Below are 26348 nucleotides of genomic sequence, written 5' to 3'. Positions count from 1 at the left end.
TCATCCTTTATAATAGATTCCAGCATCTTTCCCACCACTGAGGTCAGACTAACTGGTCTATAATTTCCTGTTTTCTCTCTCCCACCTTTCTTAAAAAGTGGTACAACATTAGCCACCCTCCAATCCGCAGGAACTGATCCCAAATCTATCGAACTCTGGAAAATAATCACCAATGCATCCACGATTTATCGAGCCACCTCCTTCAGTACTCTGGGATGTAGACCATCAGGCCCCGGGGACTTATCAACCTCCAGACCTAACAGTCTCTCCAACACCAATTTCCCTGGCATTGGTAGGGTGATTAGCCAAGATCTTTTTCCCTGGGGTGGGGGAGTCCAGAACTAGAGGGGCATAGGTTTAGGGTGAGAGGGGAGAGATATAAAAGAGACCTAAGGGACAACTTTTTCACACAGAGGGTGGTACTTGTATGGAGTGACCTGTCAGAGGAAGTGGTGGAGGCTGGTACAGTTACAGCATTTAAAAGGGATCTGGATGGGTAGATGAATAGGAAGGATTTAGAGGGAATTGGGCAAAATGCTGGCAAAAGGGACAAGATTAAGTTTGGATGAGTTGGACCAAGGATCTGTTTCTGTGCTGTGCAACTCAATCACTCTAAAGGAAACTAAAGGTATTCACTAGAATTTAGAAAATGAAAGGGGATCTCAATGAAATGTGTAAAATTCTGATAGGACTGGACAGACTGGATGCGGGGATGATATTCCCCTTGACAAGGGGTCACCAGCTCAGAATATGTGCTCAGCCATTTTGAACTGAGGTTATGAGAAATTTCTTCACTCAAAGCATGGTGAATTTGTGGAAATCTTGACCACAGAAGTCTGTGGAGGCAGTCAATGAATATATTCAAGAAAGAGATGGATAGATATCTAGAAGTAAAAGGTGTCAAAGCGATATCGGGAGAGTGTGGGAGAATGGTGTTAAGGTAGAAGGTCAGCCATCATCCTATTGAATGGCGGATTGGGCTTGATAGTCCAAGTGGATTATTCCTGCTCATGGTTTCTGTAGCTAGAGATTGAACCTTTTATCAGGAAGCAGAGATACTTGATGGCCAAGGGGATGAAGGATTATTGGGAATATGCAGGAATGTCGAATTGAGGTGAAAATCTGCTCAGTCATGAACTCATTGAATGCCAGAGCAGGGTTGAAATCCTTTGTTCGTCGGTTCAGGCCCTGTGGGGGTAAATTGTTTATCTCCTCTAGAGGTGGGAGGTCCCAGCAAAATTAATCAAAATATTGAGAAAATTTAAAATGGTGTGTGGGGAGGGAAAAAATAACGCAAGCATCTACACTACAGTACTTCTGAAAACTCTGATCCAGGTCACAGCTGGATCAGCACTTAGTTGGAGACTATGTTGCCTGATAGGACGGTGGAAGCAAATTCAGTGGAAACCTTTTTTCAGAAGGAATTGGATTTACAAAAATAAAAGGAAAGAATTGCAGAACCTTGGGGCAAGGGCAAAAAGATTGACCCTTTGAGCCTGCTCCACCATTAAGCGAGATCGTGATCGCTCTGATTTTAATCTCAACTCTACGTTCCAGCATTTCCTCTTTACTCTTTCATCCCTTCGGTCATCAAGAAACTGTCGACCTCTGCCTTCAAAATATTCAAAGATTTTTCATCACTGGTCCTAGTCAGTTTCAACAGGCCTCAGTTCTTGGAAGTTTCGAGAGGCCCCCAGTCCTCAGCAGTTTCAAGAGACCCCCAGTCCTCAGCAGTAGCTGGTTTGTGAAAGCAAGAAGCAATGGAATTATCAAAAAAATAATATTTATCTTAACTTTGTATCTTTTTGTATATAATTTATGTAATTAAATGGTGCTATTTTGTGGCGACTTATACACATTTTACTGTGTTTTCTCAAATACAAGTAACAATAAATTTCTATCTCTCTATCTTGAGGAAGAAAATTCCAAAAACACTCAACCCTCAGAGAGAGAGAAAAATTTCTTCATCTCAGTTTTAACTGGGCAACCCCTTATTTATCGACTGTGACCCCTCGTAAAAGACACTTCGCAAGAGGAAGCATCCTTTTGACAGAGCTCTTTAAAAGGGGTTAGAGCTGGATCCCCTAGCAATTGACATTTTTCTCCTGGGACAAGGATTCCAACTATCCATTCTGTCCATGCCTTTCATACCTTCAGTCAGGTTGCCCCTCATCCTTTGACATTCAAGTGAATACCAACTTTGTCCAGTCTCTCCAGGTAGCTAAGAGCCTCCAAACCAGGCAACATCCTGGTAAACCTTTGCTGGACTGTCTCCAAAGCCTTCAAATCCTTCTGGTCGTGTGCTGACCAGAACTGTACACAATATTCCAAATGTGGCCTCACTAAAGGTCGAAAATGTACAAACATATCAGGTCAAGTGGCAGTGCAGACCTGATGGCCTGATGGGATTAATTCTGTTCCTGTATCTTATGGTCTTATGCTGTTACCCCATATACCTGCTGTTGGTCCATGTTCCTTAACACCTGCGCAGCCAGACCCGACCCTCCAACCCAGCACCGCCCTCTTGAGCTGTCTTACCTGTCCATCTTCCTTCCCCCCCTATCCGCTTCACCCTCCCCACCGACCTACCACCATCAGATCTTTATGGGAGGCACGGTGGCTCAGTGGATAGCACTGCTGCCTCACAGCACCAGGGTCCCAGGTTCAATTCCCGCCCCAGGCGACTGTCTGTGTGGAGTTTGCACATTCTCCCCGTGTGCGTTTCCTCCGGGTGCTTCAGTTTTCTCCCTCAGTCTAAAGGTGTGCAGGTCAGGTGAATTGGCCATGCTAAATTGCCCGTAGTGTTAGGTGCATTAGTTAGGGGTAAATGTAGGGGAATGGGTCTGAGTGGGTTACTGTTCGGAGGGTCGGTGTGGACTTGTTGGGCCAAAGGGTCTGTTTCCATACTGTAGGGAATCTAATCTAATCATCAACCCCCACTTGCATCTACCTATTGCCTTCCCAGCTATCTTCCCCCAGCACCATCTTTCTATTCATCTCTCAGTCCCTTTCACACCACCCCCTCTCCCCATTCCTGATGAAGGGCTTATGTCCGACTTATGGTCTTATGCTGTTACCCCATATACCTGCTATTGTTCCATATTCCTTAACACCTTTGCAGCCAAAAGATTATCGATCTCAGATTTAAAACTACCAACTGATTCTCCATCCACTGCAGTTTGTGGATGAGAGTTCCAAACGTCTACCCCACTTTGTGTGGAAATGCTTCCTAACATCTCCCCTGAATGATCTGGCCCTAATTCGTAGAATATCGCTGCTGCATCTTCAACCGAAACAGTTTGATTGGTTCTTCTGTCCTGTCGTGTATTTGGCAAGTTTGACTCTCCTGCTTCTCAGACAGTGCCTGACCTGCTGTGCTTTTCCAGCACCACACTTTCAGAAGTGTTATTGTTTACCTGTCATACAGTAAAGGCTGTTACAGTCAATGCAGCCTACCTCCAATGGATGACAAAAGCTGTTTAGAGGTTTTTTTGTTCTTGTTTATTTACTGTCCTTCTGCTCTGGGTGAATAACAGACCAGACTGGTTTTGTTTCCACAGGTAACACCAACAGCATCTTTGCCTTAGATTACATCAGTGGAGCTCTAACTCTGAATGGGCCTCTGGATCGAGAAAATCCCCTGTACAGCTCAGGGTTTATATTGACTGTAAGGGTGAGTGATTCTAACATAGAGACCCTTTCATCAGCAAAAAAAGCAAATGAGATTTGGTGCAAATGAATTTGGAAAATTGCTTAGATCCTGCTGGATCTTCAGGGAGATGAAATACGTTGTGCAATGTTTTGACAAGATCAACTGGGGGATGCAAAGACTTGAACCTTTTAGACTTGACCGAGCAGAAACATTTAAAGGGGACGCCCACGTAAAGAAATGACATCACAGAATAATTATGGTGCAGCAAGAGGCCGTTTGGCCCATCATGCCTTTATCAGCTGTCCTCCCTGGTGCCAATCTCCTGCCTTTCCCCATATTCCCAACACCATTTCTATCCACTGCCCCTCCTGAATACCTCAGCTGAACCTGCCTCCCACCACATTTCCAGGCAGTGCTTTCCAGACCCCAGCTGCCCAGTGAGTGGAATTTTTTTTTCCCCACATTGCCCTTGCTTTGTTCTGCACTTGACATTTTGGAAAGTGATAAGAGGGAATGTTGCTAGATGTCTCTGGTTTCCAAAGTAAATGATATTATCCTGTTCCTCTCAAACTCACCCCTTGCCCTCAAACCTAGCTTTTCTCCCAGGCCTTATCTTTAGAGGCACAGAGATGTACAACAGGGAAACAGATCCTTCAGTCCAACTCATCCATGCCGACCAGATATCCTAATCTAATCTGTTCCCATTTGACAGCATTTGGCCCATATCCCTCTAAACCCTTCCTATTCATATAACCATATAAATGCCTTTTAAATATTGTAATTGTACCAGCCTCTACCACTTCCTCTGGCAGCTCATCCCATACACGCACCACCCTCTGTACATTAAAGTTGCCCCTCAGATACCATTTAAATCTTTCTCCTCTCACCTTAAACCTATGTCCTCTAATTCTGGACTCACCTACACTGGGATAAATTCCTTTGACTATTTGCCCTATCTATGTCCCTCATGATTTTACAAACCTCTATAAGGTCACCCTTCAGCCTCCGGCGCTCCAGAGAAAACAGTCCCAGCCTATTTAGCCTCTCCCGGTAGCTCAAACCCTCCAAGCCCAATGTTGTGGTTCTGGGCTCACTGATGCATGAACGGATTCAAAGCCAGGGTCTTCAAAAATTGTGCAAATGCTTAATTTTATTTTAGTTAAAGCTAATATTTTAACAAGTGCGATGACTGCTTTATTCAGCAACTCTGGTTAAAGTAACGGGAAAGTGATATCGTACATCAGTTAAACTATCTCAAAACAATGTTTCAAAGGCCTTAACAAAGAACCTTTCTAACATTCAAACAATTTGATTGGGGGATGTTGTGTGCACAGACCCTCAGCCCATCCCCACTGCACCCCCCCCCACCCCACCCCTTATGGAACCTCAACTGTTCAACAGGATCATGGAAGATCTGATTGTGGCGTCACCCCCACATTCCTGCAAACCCCTGATAAAACTTTCACTCCCCTTTTAGGCGAGACACTATCTCCCTCTGCCGTAACAAAATTCAATGACCGTTTCTCCACTGTTTTTTTGGAAGGGTGATCTATACACACATGTCCCTCTGAGAGAAGGTGCACTTGCTTAGCTTTGCCTTAAATGGGAGATCACTTATTTTTAAATTGTGCTCCCTCATTCTTTTCTCTGTGTTATTTCAGCATGTACCCTGCCAAGCCCCCTTATCTTATATATCTTGATAAGGCCATACAAACATTGCATGGTCAAAATATACTGACTAGCAACAGAGTCAATAGACCATTCACTCCACAGGTCGCTAAAGCAGCTTTGAGCCATGATCAAGTTGAATGGTGGAGCAGATACATTGGGCCAAATGACTTCCTCCTCATCCTGTTTTCAAAGGTCATGATTCTGTTTGGGCGACAAAAATATGTGTGTGTAAGTGTGTGTGTGTGCGTGCATGCGTGCGCGGGGTGTGGGGAGGGGTGAGATTCAAATCTGGCGCTGTAACTGGAATAAACAATGTTGTTTTGTGGTTGTGACAACTGACACAAGGTTTAGTTCCTGCTGTGGTTGAGGTTTACCCTGCGGATTATGTCACATTCTGATCTTTTTCACTGCTTTAATGTTGTGCGCCACTGCTTATTTAGCAGGACAGAGATTAGGAATCCTGCAAGTGAGTAGCTCACTCCTTGACTCATCTACACGGTACAAGTCAGGAGTGTGACGGAATACTCCCCACTTGCCTGGATGGGTGAAGCTCCAACAACACTCAAGAAGTTTGACACCATCCAGGACAAAGTAGCCACATACATATGCACCGCGCCCATCATCTTCAAAGTTCAATCCCTTCACCACTGATGCATGACAGCAGCGCTGTGTACTATCTACAAGATGCACTGCAGCAAGACCTCTCAGACAGCACCTTCCAAACCAGGGGCCTCTGCCTCTTAGAAGAACGAAGGCAGCAGATACATGGGAACATCACCACCACCTGTCCAGGACCACCTCGTGGCTCAGAAATATATCCCTTTTCCTTCCATGTTGCTGGGTCAATACTCTAGCTCCCTGCCCGATTGGCATTGTGAGGATACCTACATCAAATGAACTGCAGCAGTTCAAGAACACAGCTCCCTGCCACTTCTTCAAGGAGCTCAAAAGCAGACCTACCAAGCGACGTCCACATCTCTTCAATTAATACATTTTGATAAAAAGGTAGAAGTCAGTTCATTTTGCACCTTTCTTTGTGATTGTGAACAGGTATATTAGCATAAAAACAGAGAATAGGAGCGGGAGTAGGCCATTTGGTCCCTCGAGCCTGTTGCACTAGTAAAAATGATCACGGCAGATCATCTAGCTCAGAACCCTGTTCCTACTTCCTCCCCGTACTCTTTGATCCCTTCAGCCTGAAGGACTATGTCTGTTTCCTTCTTTTGGTTTCAGCTGCTTTCTGTGCATTTCAGCAATAAATGTGCTCTCTGTCCTGATGAAAATTCCCTCTTTATTAAGTGTCACTAAACAATGCTGATATTAATGATAAGTCAATCCAGCAGTGTAGATGCAGCTTCTGAGTCAGGGAGCAACGTTTCATGACTGGGAATTGCGCCAAATGTTTCCTCACGTTAGATTGTTTTGTTCTGGCAATAAGTGCATTCTTCTTTATTGATGGAAGTCTTTAATGTACTGCTGAGGGATGTGCAACTCTATAAGCAGTTTATTGAGAGCTGTAATTACTGAAGTCCAAGCGTTAATGTGCTTATATTTTCAGAAGGGATTGCAAAGCACATTAACACATGTCAGTGTGGAAACAGTGATGCATCTCTTTAAAAGAACAAAAATCCAAAGCGTCAAGATGTAATGCCAACAATGTTGGGAGGGTAACAATGGCTTCTGTTTCTTGATGCTGTGAGGGTTTCAGCTGAAGAAGCATACCATCTTTCTAATCCAACACTCCGGCTGTCATAATGTAAAACAAAAATACTTTCCAGTTATCGAGATGACCAATTAAGATAACCTTGTCTATACTGTGTTGTAAATAAGAAAATCTATCAACTAGATGTTATTTTAACAAACACAGTTATGGATTTCTTATATTAAACAAATTAATCAATAACTCTGCAATAATTAATTAGCATAGTCTGTAAATTAAAGTAATGCTCATCTTTCTGAATATCTCTAAAGTGATATCCTATCCTTAAAGTGTAGGCAAACACATACTTCAGGAAGAGAGAAAAAGAAAGCAGATTTCTGCAAAAGCTTGATTTTCTGGAAGAATTAAAGAATGTCAGCCAATGGGTTAATCTTGAAAGCAGAAGGTCAAAGATTAGACTGTTCCTCAATGTGTTGCTTTTATGTTCTAACTGGTGTGGTCAAGTCACTACACACACACACAGTTGCCTCAATGTCTTGCAGATATTACTTGCTTAGGAAATGCAATCTTGAGATGGTTCTTCAATAACTCTTTCAAACAGATAGGTTTCACCCTGAACTCAACAGGAGGGTTTTCCTTTCAGAAATGGGAGACGGGCTAGGCAGCTTGTTCTTGGCAGGTTTTCCTCCATGGGGGCGAGGGGTAATTGCATTAAGTCAATCAGGAGGAGGGAGGATCAGATCAGAGGAAGGGGGTATTGTGTTGGGTCAGGATTTAGGGGAGGTGTTGGATAGGGTTTGGCACAGGGATACGGTGGGGAGTGTGGGGGCAAGGGAGAGGAGCATGGGACTGGTTGGGTGCCTGGCTAACAGGGGAGGGAGGGTTGGGTCAACTCCAGTCAGGAGGTAAGGGAAGTTGAAGTTGGGGGGGTGGATCTCAGGTCATGGTCTGAGAGTGTAAATGGCCTCGGAGGGGGACGGGATGTGGTTGGGGGTGAGTAAGGTAAGTATGGGCTGTGTTGAATAATTAGTCAGTGGTTAGATTGTGTTTAACAGTCTAACATTTCCTTAATGTCATCATCAGAACCAGCGAATGTACCCCTACCATCCCTACCCCAGCTCTACCACCCTACCCCGTCCCACCCCCACCATCCCCACTCCCACACCCACCATCCTTATCCACAGCCGCACCCCAACCGTCCTCATCCCCACTGTCCCACCTCCAACCCCACCTCCACACCCACTGTTCCCACCCTCAGCCTTACCATCCCGACCCCTGTCCCCACCCCATTCCCAGCGTCCCCACTCCCACACCTACCATCCCCACACCCATCCCCATCCTCAGCCCTACCATCTCCACCCCCACCCCAAGCCCTAGGAGACTTTCAGAGACCTCCAGACAGAGTAAAATTGCACAGTGGAAAATTCAATTTCCCACAGCATTCCTTCTGAGTTTTGAGTGTTGGGGAACCCGCAGAGTCTCCATGTGCACCTCCAATCTTCACTGGAATAACAGCTGTTTGACCCCAGGAAAATCCCGGTCATCATTTTCAAAGAATCTCCAATGTCCACGGTTACTACTTCCAAAGAAACCTTCAGACCTTTCCACGAAACCCTGTAATAAATCTCTTTTTCTACAATCTTTCAAAAGTTAAATCCTCCAAGTAAGATTAAATGTAAAGTACCTTATTACAACTGCCACAAGCCACGTTTGTGTATTTGTTTCCCTTTTCCAAATTGCTGTTTTTGATGTCACGGTTAAAGCTGTCAGCACATTAATCTGGTAAAAAAGGATTTTAATTGTTAACACCCCTGTTCCCTCAAGGGTGTTTAATCTGGCAGTGGCTTCAAAAGGATTTATGCAGTTTGGTGGTTTTTAGAACCACAAAAACATTCACATCTATTGTTTTTTTTTATTGACACTGCATCTATCTACATTTTTCTGACTCTTATTTGCTTGTTTATGACTGTCAGCATTTCTGCTTATAGAAATCCATGTGTGCACGTTTCTGTACCTCAATATAACTATACCATCTACCTGCATTGCTGTTTATATGTATGTCTAGTATTTAGCTGGGTTTGCTGCATATATCTCATTTTTATGTTAGTGAATGTGGGTTTGCTCGCTGAGCTGGAAGGTTTGTTTTCAGATGTTTCGTCACCATACCCAGGTAATATCATCAGTGAGGCTCCAGATAAAGCACTGGTGGCATGGCCTGCTTGAAGCCATACCAACAGTGCTTCATCCGGAGGCTCACTGATGATGTTACCTAGTACACTAGTACAGTGACGAAACATCTGAAAGCGAACCTTCCGGCTCAGCGAGCAAACCTACATCCAGAACCTCAACCTGAACTACAAATCTTCTCAAAATTCGTTTATATTAGTATGTGTCGAGTTATCCAGGAGAGTATCTGTGCTTTAATCTGTCTGTATCTCTGTTTCGATGTTTCCAAAGTCAGAAGTCATATGACACTAGGTTATAGTCCAACAGGTTTATTTGAAATCACAAGCTTTTGGAGCGCTACCCCTTTGGCAGATGCAGTGTGGGAGAAGGGCACACAGACACAGAGTTTACAGGCAGAGAGATTACGGGCAGAAATATCAAAATATCATCCAACTGCTATGAGTGGAGTGTCAGGTATTAAGTCTCTGCAGGTGATCAAGGGTGACAAGATGGTGAGTGAAGTGTCAATAGCTGAATAAGCAGCAAAGGGATGACCTGTAATCTGATTAAGTGAGGCAGAGAGATAATTACAAAAAGTTATAAATGAGGTGGTGCTGGAGACAAACTAAATGACCGGAATAACGTGGCTGGGTATAAGAGTCACATGTCAAGGTTCTACCCAAAGTAATAGGTAATCCAAAACTGTACAAACTAATTAAGGTGGAGAGATCATAACAACATTTATCAAAGTAATGGTAATGGGACAGTAAGGAAGATTTTGCAGACACAAAACAGTGTTTTCAATTGTGTGAATCTTAGTGTCTGTAGGTGTCATTTATCTGTATGTGTATTTTTGTCGAGCTGTTTGGGGTTATCTAAGCCATCCTATGTCTGTGGCTGTATTTGAATGTACGTGTGGTATATGTACATATGCAGCTTGTGTATATTCATTGCACATAAGCAATATCTATACTGGTGCTGACAGGCAGCCTTTACTTTGGTCTGGGAGGAATGTGAGACTCCTGAAGCTCAGTGGAACTCTCATTGCATTCCCAACAGCATGAGGCCAATTAGCCATAGCCGGGATTGTTCCCTGAAAACCCAGTTGAAAACCCAGTGCATCTCTTTTGAACCTTTGGCTATCACTCCCTTCACTGCTGGAGTGAGATTGTAAGATACTGCATGATCCCTGACTGCTTTCTGAGTTAGGAATGCCAGAACGGATGCGAGCATCAGAACGATGATTGAGCAGCAAGCAATTAATCTGAAAGCTCAGGTTGCTTAAAGCTGCAACACCTCGCAGAATCAGTGACGTTGTATTGCCCTAAACCTACGTACAAAAATCTAATAAATCTTATTCAGAAATAAATGATCATTTTCATCAGTCAGCAGTCACATGACACCAGGTTAGACTCCAACAGGTTTACTTGAAATCACAACTTTTGGAGCGCTGCTCCTTCGTCAGGTGACCTTGTTGCGACGGTTACCTGGATCTGTCTGAAATACCTATTCCAGTGAGCAGATCACTTGTTTTACTTCACAGCTGTCTTCTCGGACTCTCAGTCCTGGCCCCTGAAGCGGGATCAGTGGCCCAGAGTGGGGAAGCCAACGGCCTGGTCTGGAGCTTGGGGGCAGCCAGCAGTCAGACCATGTGACTGGTCTGCTGCAGAGAGCCCTCGGAGAGAGAGACTGTGATGTCTGTCTTTTTAACTTTGCTTCTTCTTGCATTTCTGACCTATGGTTATACTGTGTATAGCTGGAATTTAACTTCCTTTCTTCATTTCTCTATTCTGTAATTAAGGATTATACCTGGGTACCTTTATACCTAAGATGGTGCTTACACGCTTTTCACTGTACTCATTTGTGTATATGGGACAAGAATTCTAAATCTAACTCATGGGAAGTGGCATTGGCCTTCTATGGCACCTCCAATCACAGGGCCCTTGTGCTCTTCTTCAAAGCACTGAAGTTCTCCATTATCACAAAGGGCCTTCCTTCCATTACCTCCTTGAATAGAGCCATCAGATTTAGCAACTTCAAATGTTGGCATCCTGCCCTCTACCTTGGTATACCCACGGCATTGTTACTCCGTAGCTTTGTGACGAGTGGAGGTTTCTGAATGCCCACTTTCTGATCCACGGTCTTTTTTCCCCAACAATCTTCCAGATGCAACTCTCTTATCTCAAAAGAACTGATCTCGTGCTTTGGGTGAAATTGGCTTTCGATGTCCCCAGTCCCCGTCTACTGGTGTAGACATCCAGAGAGCAGTCATGGCCAATGTATCCATTCCTGCCCCCAATTCAGAAGCCCACTGTGCCAATGTGCCAATGTTTAGAGAGCAGTGATCAAAATGATTGGTGTATATCACTGAAACGGCTCTGGGTGCACTGGCTGGCCTCCATTCTGGTCTTTGCAATGCCGACGATGGAGGTGTAGAGAACCATCCTGCAAATGTCGAGAAGGTAGCAGTTTGTTCAGACATAAGTATAGCTTTCATCAGTGAAGGAGGCAATTTTGAGCAGCAACTCACCCAGATTGCATAGCTGTGCCTTCAGAGGCTAACATTAAAACAAATTGCAGTGCCGGGGAAGTGGAACTTGAATGCGTTATGACCACGTTACATATGAAATGTGTGGGCTTGATATTAAAAATAGAAGCCAGAATTGAACAGAATGACCACCTCTCAGTTCTCACCTCAGTGAAAGCAAATCAAAGTAAACATTCAGACAACACAAGGTTATAGTCCAAATAAACCTGTTGGACTGTGTGATTTTTAACTTTGTCAACCCCAGGCCCACACCGGCTCCTCCAAATTGAAACAAAGTACGCATTGTATTAAAAAGCAAACCACAGAAACGTATCTGTGGTTTTCAGTTGACAATGGTATGCACTAGTGGAATTCATGGACTAATGCCCTTGAAAACTACCCCAGGGCTGTTGGATAGTTCTGTTTTGCTTTGGTTGGCACATAGCAGTCAGACAGGACATAGCGTCATCATTACTCCTGTTTACCGCGACATTGTGCTCTCTGTTTGCATCATTCTCCATGAGACTATCCACCATGTCTTCCGCGAGTTGGAAAGCTTGTGACAGCTGTCCTTTTGAGAAAACCCGAAAAGACAGGGTGACCCTTGAGCTGCATTAGGTCTTCGTTGGACAGTTCCGTCACATCACCCTCATCAGAGGCAGTCTATCCCACCAAGGTCACAATCTCACACCCAGCCTCGGGGGACAATGGTGTGAGATTCCTTTTGGCCATTCCCACTCTCAAACTGCTATCTCAGCCATGCTCACCTTCATGAGCGTGACTTTATCCTGTGTATTGACATTATCGTTGATATTCTTTGTGTATGTTGTACCTACACCTTGATGAGGTGGGGAATGGTACAGCTGAGGCCGTCAGCCTTTAGTCCTCCCTGACCCATGACCTGGAGAGAGAGAGAGAGAGAGAGAGGAAGCGGGCAGGGGAGGAGGCAGTATTGAGGGAGCTCACTGAGCCACAGCATTCTTGGCCAGGGCTTCCCAGGCTCTCGTTATTCATGGTCAACCTCTTGTGATAGCCACTGCTATCAGAGAAGATGAGTGTAGAAAGACCACACTGGCGTCATCAAGGGGACAGCAGAGCAAGGGACTCCTGGTCGTGGGGCGATTGTGGGTTCGACACTGGCATTGGCAGTGGTGATATCCACTCTGTGGCAAGGAGATGGTGCCTCCTACACTGGTGTGTCCAGAGCAGGCGGCAGTGAGCTGGTGGAGAAGGTGTGGCAGCAAAGGTGAGTTAGCTCATGATACTCATGGCATGGGCTGCCAGAGGAAGTGGTAGAGACAAAGACCTGCAGATGCCAGAATCCAAGGTAGAAAAGCAGGAGGCTGGAAGAGTACAGCACGCTAGGCAGCATCAGGAAGTGGAGAAGTCAACGTTTCAGGTATAACCTTTCTAGAAGACAATGACTTCTCCACCTCTCCACCTCCTGATGCTGCCTGGCTTGCTGTGTTCTTCCAGCCTCCTGGTTGTCCACAGAGGCACTGGAGGAGGCTTGTACAATTACAGTATTTAACAGGCACCTGGATGGGTATATGAATAGGAAGGGTTTAGAGGGATGTGGGCCAAGTGCTGGCTAATGGGACTAGATTAGGTTACGATATCTGGTCGGCATGGACGAGTTGGACCAAAGGGTCTGTTTCTGTGCTGTACAGTACTATGACTCTTAAGTTGCAGAGAGAAGGAAGTGGTCAGTTCATCCCCAGCTTGAGAATGAACTGTGGGAGGAAACCGGAGCACCCAGAGGAAACCACACAGAACGGGGAGAATATGCAAACTCCACCCAGACAATTTGCCCGAGGCTGAAACTGAACTCAGATCCTTGGCACTGAGAATAGCGATTGACCCACAGTGCCACCCAAATCAAATTCAAATTCCACCTTCTGCCAGAGCAGGATTTGAACTCTGGTACCCTGGGCATTATCTGCGTCTCTGGATTAACAGCCCAGAGGTTATACCACTAGGCCATCACCTTCCTAAACTTCACATATTGGTAACAAAAGAAGAACTTGCTGGAAAATCTCAGCAGGTTTGACAGCGTGTATGTGGTGAGAAATCAGAGTTAACATTTCAGGTCCATCAGAGCACAGTTCTGAAGAAGGGTCAGTAGACCAGAATGTTTGCTCTGATTCCTCTCCACAGATGCTTGCCAGACCTGCTGAGATTTTCCAGCAATTTTAGTTACTGTTTCTGACTTCCAGCAGTTCTTTTCATTTCTCACATACTGATAACATATTCTCTCATATTCACACATATTGATTACCTTGTAGCTGTTGTATGTATAAGTTACAGAAGTATTTTCGTTCCCCTCCCCTACCCCCTGCAAAAAATTATTTTCAAATATATGCCTAAGTAAACTGCAGTCAATATGTAATGACATAACAGAATTCCAAGCTGTCAAACCTGATAGAGTTTGAGCTGGTTATGTAACTCTCTGGTCAATCATTTGGAACATTCAGGAGAACTGGGTCTTAGCAGGCTGAAGCTGTAATATGTATTGGTGAGTGAAAATTCCTTCAGTATTCAGTTTGAAAGGATCAATGTGCCGTCACATATCACAAAGAATTCTATAGGCACTCTGTTCATTTCCAGTTGTTAGGAATCTAGAACAAGACAGCTTTATCTTCAAATTACACCGCTGCTATCTGGGAGTACACTGGGGAGGCAATTACTGGACATGGGGGTGATGAAAAATCCAGATCTCTACCCTCATGAGGCTGGGAGATTAGGGTTTTCAATGCTAATGATTGACAGGTTTTTATTCAGTGGGAGTGCAGACAGAGGTGGGTGAAGGGAGTTGGAGATACTAACGATTTCTCCCAATGAATCAGCAGGCTGGTAAACGCGTATTGCGCTCTTCCTATTCCTGTTATCCAACATAACACTGTGCAGTCTAGAGTAATAAAAATTGAGAGAATACCAGACTGAGTGCATGCACAAGATAATTTACTCCACAGCCGTCTCTGTTATGAATGGTTGCAGCTGCAGTTGTTTTTCACTCTGTGTTTATGAAGGTGAGATGAGGTGAGAGGTGTCCCCTGTAGGTAATGATATTGGGAGAGTTTTTCTCCTGCTTAAAGGGGATTTGATTGTTCAGTCTGGCCCTGTCATAATATACATCGCTGTGGATTTCTTTGTTGGTGGGGGGAGTGAAAATTCCAGAAACCAGACTGGAAAAGAATAATGTTTATTATTGAACACCAAATTAGAGCAACTATTCATGGGGTCCACATGCCACGCCCAGCCCGCGGCAGACCATTCTACAGGCCTAACCCTGGCTCTGCTTTATGTTTAATTTATTCAATCTGTTCAGAGATGTTATTACACACCCTCTGAAGCAGATAGGACCTGAACCTGGGCCTCCTGGCTCAGAGATAGGGATACTACCACTGTGCTACTACAGCTGTCTGTCTGCTCTATCCCATAGCAGAGAAGTGGGGCATGAACACAGACCTCCTGCCTCAGTGGTAGGGACAGTACCACTGCACCATCCTCTGCCCCTTCCACTAAAATCTGTTCCCCACCCCTCCCCAACCCTGGTCATTGATCACTTCATCCTGGGGCAAAATGTCTTCCTGTCTACCCAGTGTATGTCCATCATCACTTCATACATCACAACCATGCCATAGAGTCATTGAGTCCTACTGCACGGAGACAGGCCCTTTGACCCAAACGGTCCATGCCGACCAAAATGTCCATCCACACTAACCCCATTTCCCTGCACTTGGCCCATATCCTTCTAAACCTTTCCTGTCCATGTAATTGTTCAAATGCCTTTTAAATGTTGTTAATGTACCTGCTTCAACCATTTCTGCTGGCAGTTCATTCCATCTGCGTACCACCCTCTGTGTAAAATGTTGCCCCTCAGGTTCCCTTTTATTCTTTCCCCTCTAACCTTAAACTGATGTCGTCTAGACCTCAATCCCCCAACTCCGGGAACAAGACTGAGTGCATTAACCCTATCCATGCCTCTCATGATCTTATACACTTCTGTAAGGTCCCTCTTCAGCCTCCTACACTCTGAAGATAAAAGTTCTAACCTGTCCAACCTCTCCCTATAACTCACACTCTTGAGTCCTGGCAACATCCTTGTAAATTTCTTCTGCACTCTTTCCAGTTTAATAACATCCTTTCTATAACAAGGTGACCAAAACTGTCATCCTGCTTTCTTACTGCTGTCAACTGGAATCATTATCTTTCTTGGCGAAGAACAATATATTTGTTTGCAGTTCCTACCAAAACAATTATATTTTTAAATCAGTTGTCTGGATGATACAGCTGAATATCAAGCAATTGATCCAGGGTCTTTAAAAACCTCAATCAAATGTGGCAGTTTTAGACATTGGAATTTATTTTAGGCCTATTAGACTTTTCAACTATTAGCCTGTTAGTCTGAGATTCGTTTGTTCTTTACCTGAGGAATAAACCCTTTATTTAAATTTACTCATTTTTAAAAGCTCTTAAGCACATTGTGCAGGGATGTTTCGCAGGTTTCTTAACTGTTTGTGCATTAATTAATGAGGAAGTTGGTATTATTCATTATGGGCTGTGGGTGTGACTGGGTGGCCAGAATACCTTATCCATCCCGGGGGGAAGGCGGAGGCTGAGCTGCCTTCCTGAACTGCTGCAGTCCTTGGGGTTTAAAGGGCACGGCAGAGCTACTGGGGAGAGAGTCCCAGTGACACTGAAGGAGCAGCAATGTAATTCCAAGTCAGGATTGTTCGTGACTTGGAGGGGAACTCACGAGGTGGTGTTGTCATGTATCTGATGCTCTTGCCTGCCTAGATGGTTGTGGTTTTGTGGTTTTGGAAGGGGCTGTCTAAGGAGCCTCAGGGAAATGGTAATTTTGAGGCAGACCTTCCTGAGTCATAATTTACCTTTGTTTGCCTCGCCACTGACTCAAATTGAGAGAAACGTTCAGCTTCAGGATATTGTTCCTGTAATTGCTTTGGCACTTCTCTGCTTCGTTGTGTTAAAGGTAAAGTTAACATTGTCGTAGTTGAGAGTGTACCATTGGGCTGCTCTATCATTAGAGAGAGATGATTGGTAATGGTTTTACCTGAGGGTCACCACACCTCACAGCGCAGCACTGCTTCAGCCCTTATCTGGGTGTGGCCCTCCTCTGATATTCCGACTGTAATCTCAGGATTGGAACTTTGAACCCAGAACTTGGGGGTCGGAGAATAATGAGGCAAAAGTGAGGATTGCAGATGCTGGAGATCAGAGTCTAAATTAGAGTGGTGCTGGAAAAGCTGACTCTGATGCGAGCGTGCTCCCCACTGAGTGTTGCTGCCTTTAAGAGTGGAGAAATCCCAAAACACTGTGAGTGTCAAAGGCCAGTGAAGTTCAGTGTTGCTGGAAAACCAAAGGGTGGAGGTGCAGAAGGAGATGCAGAAGTGAGTTCCCCAAAACACCGGGGAGAGAGTGAACAAAGAACTCCGGATGCTGGAAATCTGAAACAAACCGAGATTCCCGGAAAAACTCAGTAGGAGAGAGAAACAGAGTAAAGCTTCAAATCCTGTGACCCACCTTGAGAAGTTCAGTTAGTGACTCGTAATAAAGCAGATGTGTAATTAACCTTGCATGTTTACACAAAATGGTGGAGCACACTACCCCAAAGTGCCACAATGCCAGTAATTGTTGTCTCTCCTTCTACACACCTAGGGTTGCTTGTCTCTATTTTTGTCTCTACATTGAATCACTAAATTAAACCTGAAAGTTATAATAAAATGTGCATTGAAGCATATGCACACCATGAGAAAAGTGCTGACTTACCTTTCTGGATTTATGTTCAACTCCCTGGAATTCTTTTTTTTTAATTAAAATCAATAAGAGAACTGGTGGCCTGCTGAATACATATTTGTTAAATATGGATTTACGGCTTGGACTTCAGTTCTCATTGATTGTAGCAGCCTAACAGTTGGATAAGTCTTTAAGAAAATATATACTTTGCACTTCAACGAATGTTACTTGCTCAGACCAAGAGTGTAATTGCTACAAGCCGGCCTTTCAAATTCTACTGATTTTTTTTGTTGTTTTTAGATATTTTTATTGAAAATTTTAACATGTTTTAACAAGTTTACAAAAGAACACTAAAAGAAAACCCAAGTATAAACATTGATATACAGTTAAATCTTCAATAAATGATCACCAAAATCTATCAAACAAGAAAACAGAAATACCAAGAAAAAAAAGACAAAACTCAACTAACTACTTGTCTAACTTACAACTAACCAGAGTGTATCATTAAAATTCTTACATTATTCAAGAGAAAACAAATCCAACAGATAACACATAAATTGAGCAGTGATATACATGCTCGGAATGTGTTAACATCAGATCACAACAAAACCCGTATTTATCCAAAACATCCTGACCATAGAGCACATAAAATTCACAAAAATAATAGCTCTTTAGTACATTCAGATCAATATACAAAAAACTATTTCTAAATGGTAAAAAAAAGTATAAAATGTATTTAAATAGAGATCTTCCCCCTTATTCCCAGGGGGCATCACTTCCTTTCCAAAAAACCCATCATAACCTCTCCCAACCAGTGCCCCACCCTTGACCCAGGCACCCCACGATAGGATAAAGAAAATTCAAGTATACTACTGAACTAGAACTAACAGTGAGTACCCTATCCCCCATCCCCCCCACCCACACCAACACCTGGATGTATTTGGTAATGTTAATGCCATATATGAACATATATGACTATAAAATTACAGTCTCAGCAAATAATAATTAAATATATTAATACAAAATAACAGGGGAAAACAACCCCGCTCCCAAAGACAAAGATAAAATAAGATAAGGTAGCCACCTTCCCCCCCATCTACATTAACTAGACCCCTGGCCTATATATATATAAAAAGGGGGGGGAAGGAAATCGCTAAGTAAAGGATGAATAAATAAACCCTTCTTCCCACCCCCCGGAGATAATATTAAAAAGTAAGATAATGAAAGGAAAAAAAAGTGGGGGTAAACCGGGGTGGGGGTAGGGCAAAACAACATCAATTAACTCTTATAATTTGTCTAAGAGAGTCTAAAAGTTCCTTTGCCTTCTCCGGTGATCTGAAGTTATACACGGACCCTTCATGGCTATAGCGTAGTGTAGCTGGGTAGCGCAAGGAATATTGAATCCCCTAAACACTTCTTTGCTTCATCAAACACCTTCCTCTTTCGGACCAAAGCTGGGGAAAAGTCCTGAAATAACATAATCTTGGATCCTTTATGAGTCATGGCTTGTGGATCTTTCCCAAGATTTCTGGAGGCTTCCAAAAGCATCACCTTATAGCTCTGTAGCCGGAACAGGATTGGGTGGGGGCGCTGGTTCGAGCTGGGCCCGCATATTGCAACCCGATAGGCCCGTTCTACCCTTACCTGGCCTGATCCAGCCTCCAGATTTAAAAGCTGTGGAAGCCACTGTTTAAGGTACCTTGTAAGCTGGCCTTCTTCTTCCTGTTCGGGAAGGCCCAACAAACGAATATTTTTTCGACGACCTCAATTCTCGAGGTCATCAATGTGATTCCCTAAGGTCTGGACTTGCTGCTCGAGAGTCCGGACCCGATCCACAGCCGATTCTGCAATGGCCTTGGAGGTCGCGGCCTTTAGCTCCGCCCCGCCGACTCGGCATTTAATTTCTTCGATGTCTCGGCCGTGCTTTTGTAGCGCGACCGAGAGTGAATTCCACCAACTCCGGGACTCTTCTATGAAAGCATCGATCTTCGCGTCGAGTTTGGAGATGATTTCCACAAGGCTTGCCACCGTAGGTAAGTCCCCAGGGGCGGCTGCGGACGCCTGTGCTGCAGCTGGGGAGGGTGGTGGAGGGGCTCCTACCTCTGAGAACTGTGGGCTCCTTTCCCCCTAGTCATTTTTACAGGAGACTGAACGGTATAAATTTAGTACTAAACCACTAATTACATTAAATAAAAACTATTTTTAATTGATTTGGTGAGTGTGGTGGATGAGGGTGGCCCACTTTGCCTAGGTCTTGGGAGGAGCACTATAGAATCAGACTTGCTGAGTCGCCGCCATCTTGTATCCCCAGATTCTACTGATTAATGTTATGGCTTGATTCTGATGTTAATTTTTGTCATCGTGTGATGCATTGTAATGCAGGTTGTCAATGTCATGTATTCCTGGTGGGCTCATCATTTCCTGATGAAGGGCTTTTGCCCGAAACTTCGATTTTCCTGCTCCTCAGATGCTACCTGACCTGCTGTGCTTTTCCAGCACCACTCTAATTTAGACTCTGATTTCCAGCATCTGTAATCCTCACTTTTGCCTCATTATTCTCCGTCCCCCAACTCAAGGGTGATGTCTATTCAGGCTCCCAGGGTGTCTGCCCTGGGTCCTCATGTGACTGAACGGGCCAATTGTTGACTTGCTAATCTTTGGGAATGTGGGGGCAGGAGGTGAGAGCAGAATCGGCTTTCTGTTCTTTCTATCTCTGCCTCATCCATCAGGTGCTCAGTTTCAAGATGTGGTGTAATCCGGAAGGCAGCTCATTGGCATTGTGACCAATTGATTGCAAGCCTCTCCCTGTTTCAAGGAGAGATTCCCAGCCTTTGCAGCATTTTCGGTGTTCTGCCCAGAATGCTGGCTGTTTTAAGAGTTGACAAACTAGGATCTGATGAGGGGAGACACTTTTCAGCCCTTGTCCATCGTAGTTGATTTTGCAAGGGTTTTCCCAGAATACTTGTAGAGCTAGCTCCTTAGTTATTAAAATTGTGGAGTCACTGCCCATTGCATAGGACATCAGAGCAGAAGACTATAAGTTATGGGAGAAGAATTAAACTATTTGGCCAATGGAGTCTGTTCCTCCATTCCATCATGGCTGATATGTTCCTCAACCCCATTTTCTTGCCTTCTCCATGTAACCCTTGATCCCCTCACTAATCAAGAACCTATCTATCTCTGTCTTAAAGATAATCAATAACTTGGCCTCCATAGCCCTCTGCAGCAATATGTTCCTCAGATTCACCACCCTCTGGCTAAAGACATTCGTCCTCAACTCCATTCTAAAGAGTCGTCCCTTCACCCTGAGACTGTGTCCTCAGGTCCTTGTGTCTCCTTAGACTGGAAACATCTCTATGTTCACTCTATCCAGACTTCTCAGCATCTTGTAACTTTCAATCAGGTTCTCCCTCATCCTTCCAAACATCCTTATTAACACAGCTCCCTCGTCTGTCCGCTCAAGTTGGTGTTGAGGATCCCCAAGCATTATTCCAAGAAAGACCCTGGCATTGTCCTTGCAAGCATCCCTCCAGAAAACAGTGGACATACAGGTGGAGGCCCCTCGATTCTGCCCCACCATTCCATGACATCATGACTGATCCATGTTCTAATTACTTATAGCTGTCTGTCCTATTCCACGTGAAAACATCTTATCACTCTAAACGTGCAGTTACTGCTGAGCATTTTGTTCTTGGCTTAATATTCATCAAGTGACAAAATGTTGTCAATCTCAAATTTAAGATTAACCATTTATCCAGCAGCAACTGGATAGAAAGTTCTAAATTGTTGTCACCTTTTGCATGAAGGAGTGTTTCCTAATTTCACTCCTGAAAGGTTTAACTGTAATCTTTGCAGTATGCCCTTTAGTCCTTGGCTCTCAGACTAACAGCAACAGTTTCTCTCCGTCTGCTCTGAGTAGTCAATAATATTAAAGGGAACAGAAATTCAATTCTCTGCTATTTGTGGGATATTGCTTTCTGTCAGTTGGCTGCCACATTTACCTCCACCACAACAGTTGTTACACTTAATGTAAAGACTTTGATATGTTTTACAGAATGGTGTATAAATGCTTTTTTTTTTGTAATGCTGTCTATTTTTTGCCTTTCTGGTTAGGGTACTGAACTAAATGAGGACCGGACGCCATCAAATGCCACAGTTTCCACAACATTTAATATATTGGTCATTGATGTGAATGACAATCCGCCAGAATTTAACCGGTCTGAATACTTTGTCAGCATCACCGAATTGGCACAAGTGGGCTTTGCACTCCCTCTCTTCATCCAAGTACAGGATAAAGATGATGTAAGTATTAAAATAGAGCTTTGCAAACACAACCTGATTAAAAGCTGACAGCTACTCCCAGTCATGGAGCTGTTTTATGGTCCTCAGTCAACTTCTGGCCTTGTGTCCAGTAAACCCATGGCAGTTCTGCATCCATCATAACGGAGAAATCAATATAAATGGACAAGCTGTATCACTAATTGGGAGAATGGATGGACAGTTTACATAGATGTGTTGTGGATGTTATACATCAGGCTGTTTTGTGTACTGTCTGTTGGCTGACTTCTTGTTGCTGGGTACAGCTTTATTTTCATATCTGAGGCTGAGAGAAAACACAGCAAGCCAGGCAGCATCAGAAAGTGGAGAGGTCAATGTTTCAGGTATAACCTTTCTTCAGGACTAGATGTGGGGTTAGGGAGACCTCTCGCTACCCCTACCCCCCAGTCCTAAAGAAGAGTTATACCTGAAACGTTGACTTACTCCCTCCTGATGCTGCCTGGCTTGCTGTGTTCTTCCAGCCTCCTACCTGTCTACTTTGGATTCTAACATCTGCAGTATTTTTGTGTCAAATCTTTCTTTCAAATCCAACCTGCTGTGCTCTTTCCCAACTCTGTAACTGCAATGAGCCCTACACCTTCCCAGGATTTCTCTACTCCTCGAGTTCTGGCTTCTTACACGTCCTTGATTTTATCGTTCCATTGTTAGCAGCCATCCCTTCTGCTCTTTTAAACCTCTCCATCTCTTTCCCTTCCTTTCCTCTTCCTTTAAGATTCTCCTTAGACATACCTCTTTGGCCAAGTGATAGGCCATCTGTGTAATATTAACTTGGGTAGAATGGTGTTAAGTTTATTTTGTCTGATTACCTTCACTGGGTTCCTTGGAACATATTGACTGTATTAAGGACTCTGTCATACTATCCTACTTACCAGGTAGCATTACAACTGTGTGAATGCAGTCAGTCCCTGTTGCTTCCCTTTCCATGCGTAGTCCATTCCATCCATGCATCACTTTCTGCAAAAACACCATTCACCCTTCATTGTACCTTTTCTAAATTTAAGTCGTAAAATTGTCTCCATGCTTCTGCAAATCGTCACAATTGAATGGTGGAACCATTTTTCAGTTTAAAGATTAAAGCTTCACTATTGACCCCAAATTGATCAAGTTGACTTGAAGCTCACAGATCGTAGCCAATTTATTTTTGTGTGTTTCTGCATGTTTCTATATCTTTGAATTTGTAAGAGTCAAAGTGTTTGGAGAGTCTTGTCGAAGTGATGGCTTATGTCTGTTCAAAGCTGTTGATAACCTGTCCTCACACGTGTTTGCTGATCCAGGGAAGGAGTTTGTTGAAGTCTGACATTGAGAAGATGGACCTGAGCAGTGCTGGATATGGTGAAGGTTGAATCGATAAATGTTAACAAACCATTAGAAGGTAGTGCGTGAGGGTGATCAACAATATACTTGGGAGGTGGCTGATGAGAGATTATATAAGATCGAAGCAGTTTGTGAATAAAATTCCAAATTGTGAAAGTGACACATCTGGTGGGGAGAAAGTGAGGATTGCTGGAGATCAGAGTCAAAACGTGTGGTGCTGTAAAAACAACGCAGGTCAGGCAGCATCCTGATGAAGAGCTTATGCTCGAAACATCAACTGACTTGCTCCTCGGATGCTGCCTGAGTGGCTGTGCTTTTCCAGCGCACACATTTTGTCATCTAGTTGAGCAGAATACATAGTAAAGTGGATGAGAACTGTGTGTGCGCGCGCATGCATGTGTGTGTGTGCGCGCGCGTGTGTGTGTGTGTGCACGTGTGTGTGTGTGTGTATGCGCGTGTGTAGAAGGGTAAAGTTGACCAGGTGTAGGAAGCAAGCTGCAGAGCATAGTGGAGGTTGCACATAGATCAGACCCTGTAGCTGGTTGATTTCCTCCCCCGAAGGAAATCGGTGAATCAAATAAATCGGTTTTCACAATAATCAGGTAAATCAGATGTACTAGATTCTCGATCATTTGAAGAAGGAAAAGGTTATGGGGAAAGGGACAGGAAGGTGGACATGAGGAATGTCCAATCAGCCATGATCCTATTGAATGGCAGAACAGACCCAAGGGGCTGAATGGCCTACTGCTGTTCCTGTTTTGTATGGTATCTTCTTGGTCATCATTACAGATGGTAGCTTTTATTTCAGATTTATTAACTAATTGAATTAAAATTCCCCAAATGCTGAGGTGGGATTTCACTCTTGACCGTAGTCCAGTGTGGTACCCAATATACTACAGCACCACAATTTATCCAGCCCCTCTGGGAAATGAGGCTTCTCACTGAAACATAAGGAGAAATGAGCACTCAGTCAGAAAAGTTATAATTTGGTCGAACGCATAAATTAAACTCTATTCCATGTGAAACCAGTTAGAGAAAATGAGTGTACAGCACTTTCAGAGAGAGAGTTCACATAGAGTCATACAGCACAGAAACAGACCCTTCGATCCAACCAGCCCATGCTGAACATGATCTCAAACTAAACTAGTCCCACCTGCCTGCTCCTGACCCATGTCCCTTTAAACCTTTCCTATTCGTGTACTTATCCAAGCATCTTTAAAATGTTGTAACTATACCAGCATTCACCATTTCCTCAGGATGATCGTTCAACACGCGAACCAGCCTCTGGGAATCACTGACCCGGGACCGGCCAAAGTGGAGGAGGAAGGCAGCGAGCCCCTGGAGACTTGCCGTTGGGAAAAAGCAGAAGCCGGGGGAAACAGGGAAAGGAGTGCACTGCCACACCAACGCCCCACCCACCCCCTTCCCGCGACCACCACCTGCCCCCAGTGTAACTGAGCCTGTGGTAGCCCCATCAGTCTGTACAACCACCTGCAGTCTCACCCTGAGAGTGGGAGGGAGTCATCATTGTCTGCGATGATGGGATGTAATTAGGTCAGGCACATCCTATGAAGGTTCAAATCATTCAAATGTTAATTTTGAAACAGAGAGTTGTGCTCACTTCTGCCCCAGAGAGAAGTCTCTGTGTTTGCAGTGACCATTTGGAAATTTGATTTCAACTTTTCCAGGCAGCTGTGAGGCATGCAGTTGTGGATTGCTTCAAGTAAAAATTAATTTGCTGCAGAATGGATGACGTTGCACTGAGAAGTAGATTGAAAGGAGGAAAGAAAACAAAATCAATAGCTTCTCCCATCAAACAGTGATAAGTCACAAGCTTGTTGAATCCAATTGATCATTCCAGTGTTTGAAATATAAGCAATAATTCAACAGCAACAGAAATAGCAAAACTTCTACCAATTCTTTCAGTCACTTTACTTGGAGAAGGTAACAAGAGGGACAGAGAACTTGCCAGGATCGTCATCTGTCATGTACTTAGCTTGGCAAAAAAATATGCAACCGAGACCAGAAGTGGGGGGACATGTTAAATTTTTACACTCTCAAAAATAGCATGTTCGTGTTTAAATTTATTTTCCTGATTTTCCTGTTCAAAGTATATTCCTCCAGTTCTCCCAAATTATTTCATGGATTTCTCTGCCCACTGTGGCATACTTTGTTTTGATCGAAATGGAGAGCAGAGGCGACATACTGCCAGCCTGTCGTTGCAGACAGTCTCCAGTGTCTTTCACTCCGGATTCTTGGAAGCACCTCCCCCCAATGGGATTTCCTGGGTTTATGAACTCATCACGTGGGGAGTTTCACGCATCAACCTGCGCCTTCCTCCAGTTAGCTCAGTTGGCTGGATGTGATGCAGAGTGACGCCAACAGTATGGGATCAATTCCTGCACTGGCTGAGGTTACCATGAAGGCCTCTACTTCTTGACGTCTTCCCTCACCTGAGATGTTGTGACCCTCAGGTTAAACCACCGTCCGTCATATCTCCCTAATGGGAGAGTGGGACTATGGTGACTTTGCATTTATCATATTTCCTCAGGGGTATATGTTCTCTCGATGGATCTTTATGAAATGTTATAGTGGTCCCCAACCCAGTGAGTTGGGAAAAGTATGAGAAATTGAGTAACAAAATTGACATAGGATTTTCACAGTCTCAGGACACCCCCACCCCCGAATTGCTTTATAATTAGTATAATGTTTTTAGCGTGTAGGCGCTGCTGCAGTTGAGTGAAGGTGAGAACAGATTTAGATACAGCAAGGCCTCTGTAAGGTCAAAACAGAAATGGATAGAAAAGTTCAGCAGGTCTCACAGCATCTGTGGAGAGAAATCAGAGTTAACGTTTTGTTTTCCAGTGACACAAATGAAGACCTGCTGAGCTCTTCCAGCAACTTCTGTTTTTGTTTCTGATTTCCAGCCTCCTCAGTTCTCTTGGTTTTCTGTAAGGTGAGGTTTGGGGATTGTATGAGCAGTGGGTTGTGTGGAGGAGCAGGGACTGGATGGAGGTGGGGATGAGTCTGGGGTAATGGAGCTGGTGGGTGCTTGGGTTTGGTGAGTATGGGTGGGGCCAGTAGAGATAACTGTGGCTGACATTCTCTGCATGTGGTGATGGGAGTGGGGTGTGTGTGTGTGTGTGTGTGTGTATGTGAGAGAGAGAGGGTGTGTGTATGTGAGAGAGAGAGGGTGTGTGTGCATGTGTGTGAGAGAGAGTGCGTGTGTGTGTGAGAAACTGTGTGTGTGTGAGAGAGAGAGT

The 26348-nt window shown here is 44.2% G+C and overlaps 1 protein-coding gene across 3 annotated transcripts in view; it reads left to right on the top strand.

Moving 5' to 3' along the window:
- cdh23 (cadherin-related 23) overlaps positions 1–26348 on the top strand; it is a 799974-nt gene that overhangs the window by 260083 nt on the left and 513543 nt on the right. For all 3 annotated transcript variants that reach the window (XM_043679154.1, XM_043679152.1, XM_043679153.1), the window contains exons 11-12: positions 3561–3673; positions 21547–21735. In XM_043679154.1, coding sequence (XP_043535089.1) covers positions 3561–3673; positions 21547–21735 — 302 coding nt within the window. The remainder of the gene's footprint in view (positions 1–3560; positions 3674–21546; positions 21736–26348) is intronic.

The sequence above is a fragment of the Chiloscyllium plagiosum genome, chromosome 38, assembly GCF_004010195.1.
Source record: "Chiloscyllium plagiosum isolate BGI_BamShark_2017 chromosome 38, ASM401019v2, whole genome shotgun sequence".
Classification (NCBI taxonomy): Eukaryota; Metazoa; Chordata; class Chondrichthyes; order Orectolobiformes; family Hemiscylliidae; genus Chiloscyllium; species Chiloscyllium plagiosum.
This window is presented reverse-complemented; position numbering and strand designations above follow the sequence as displayed.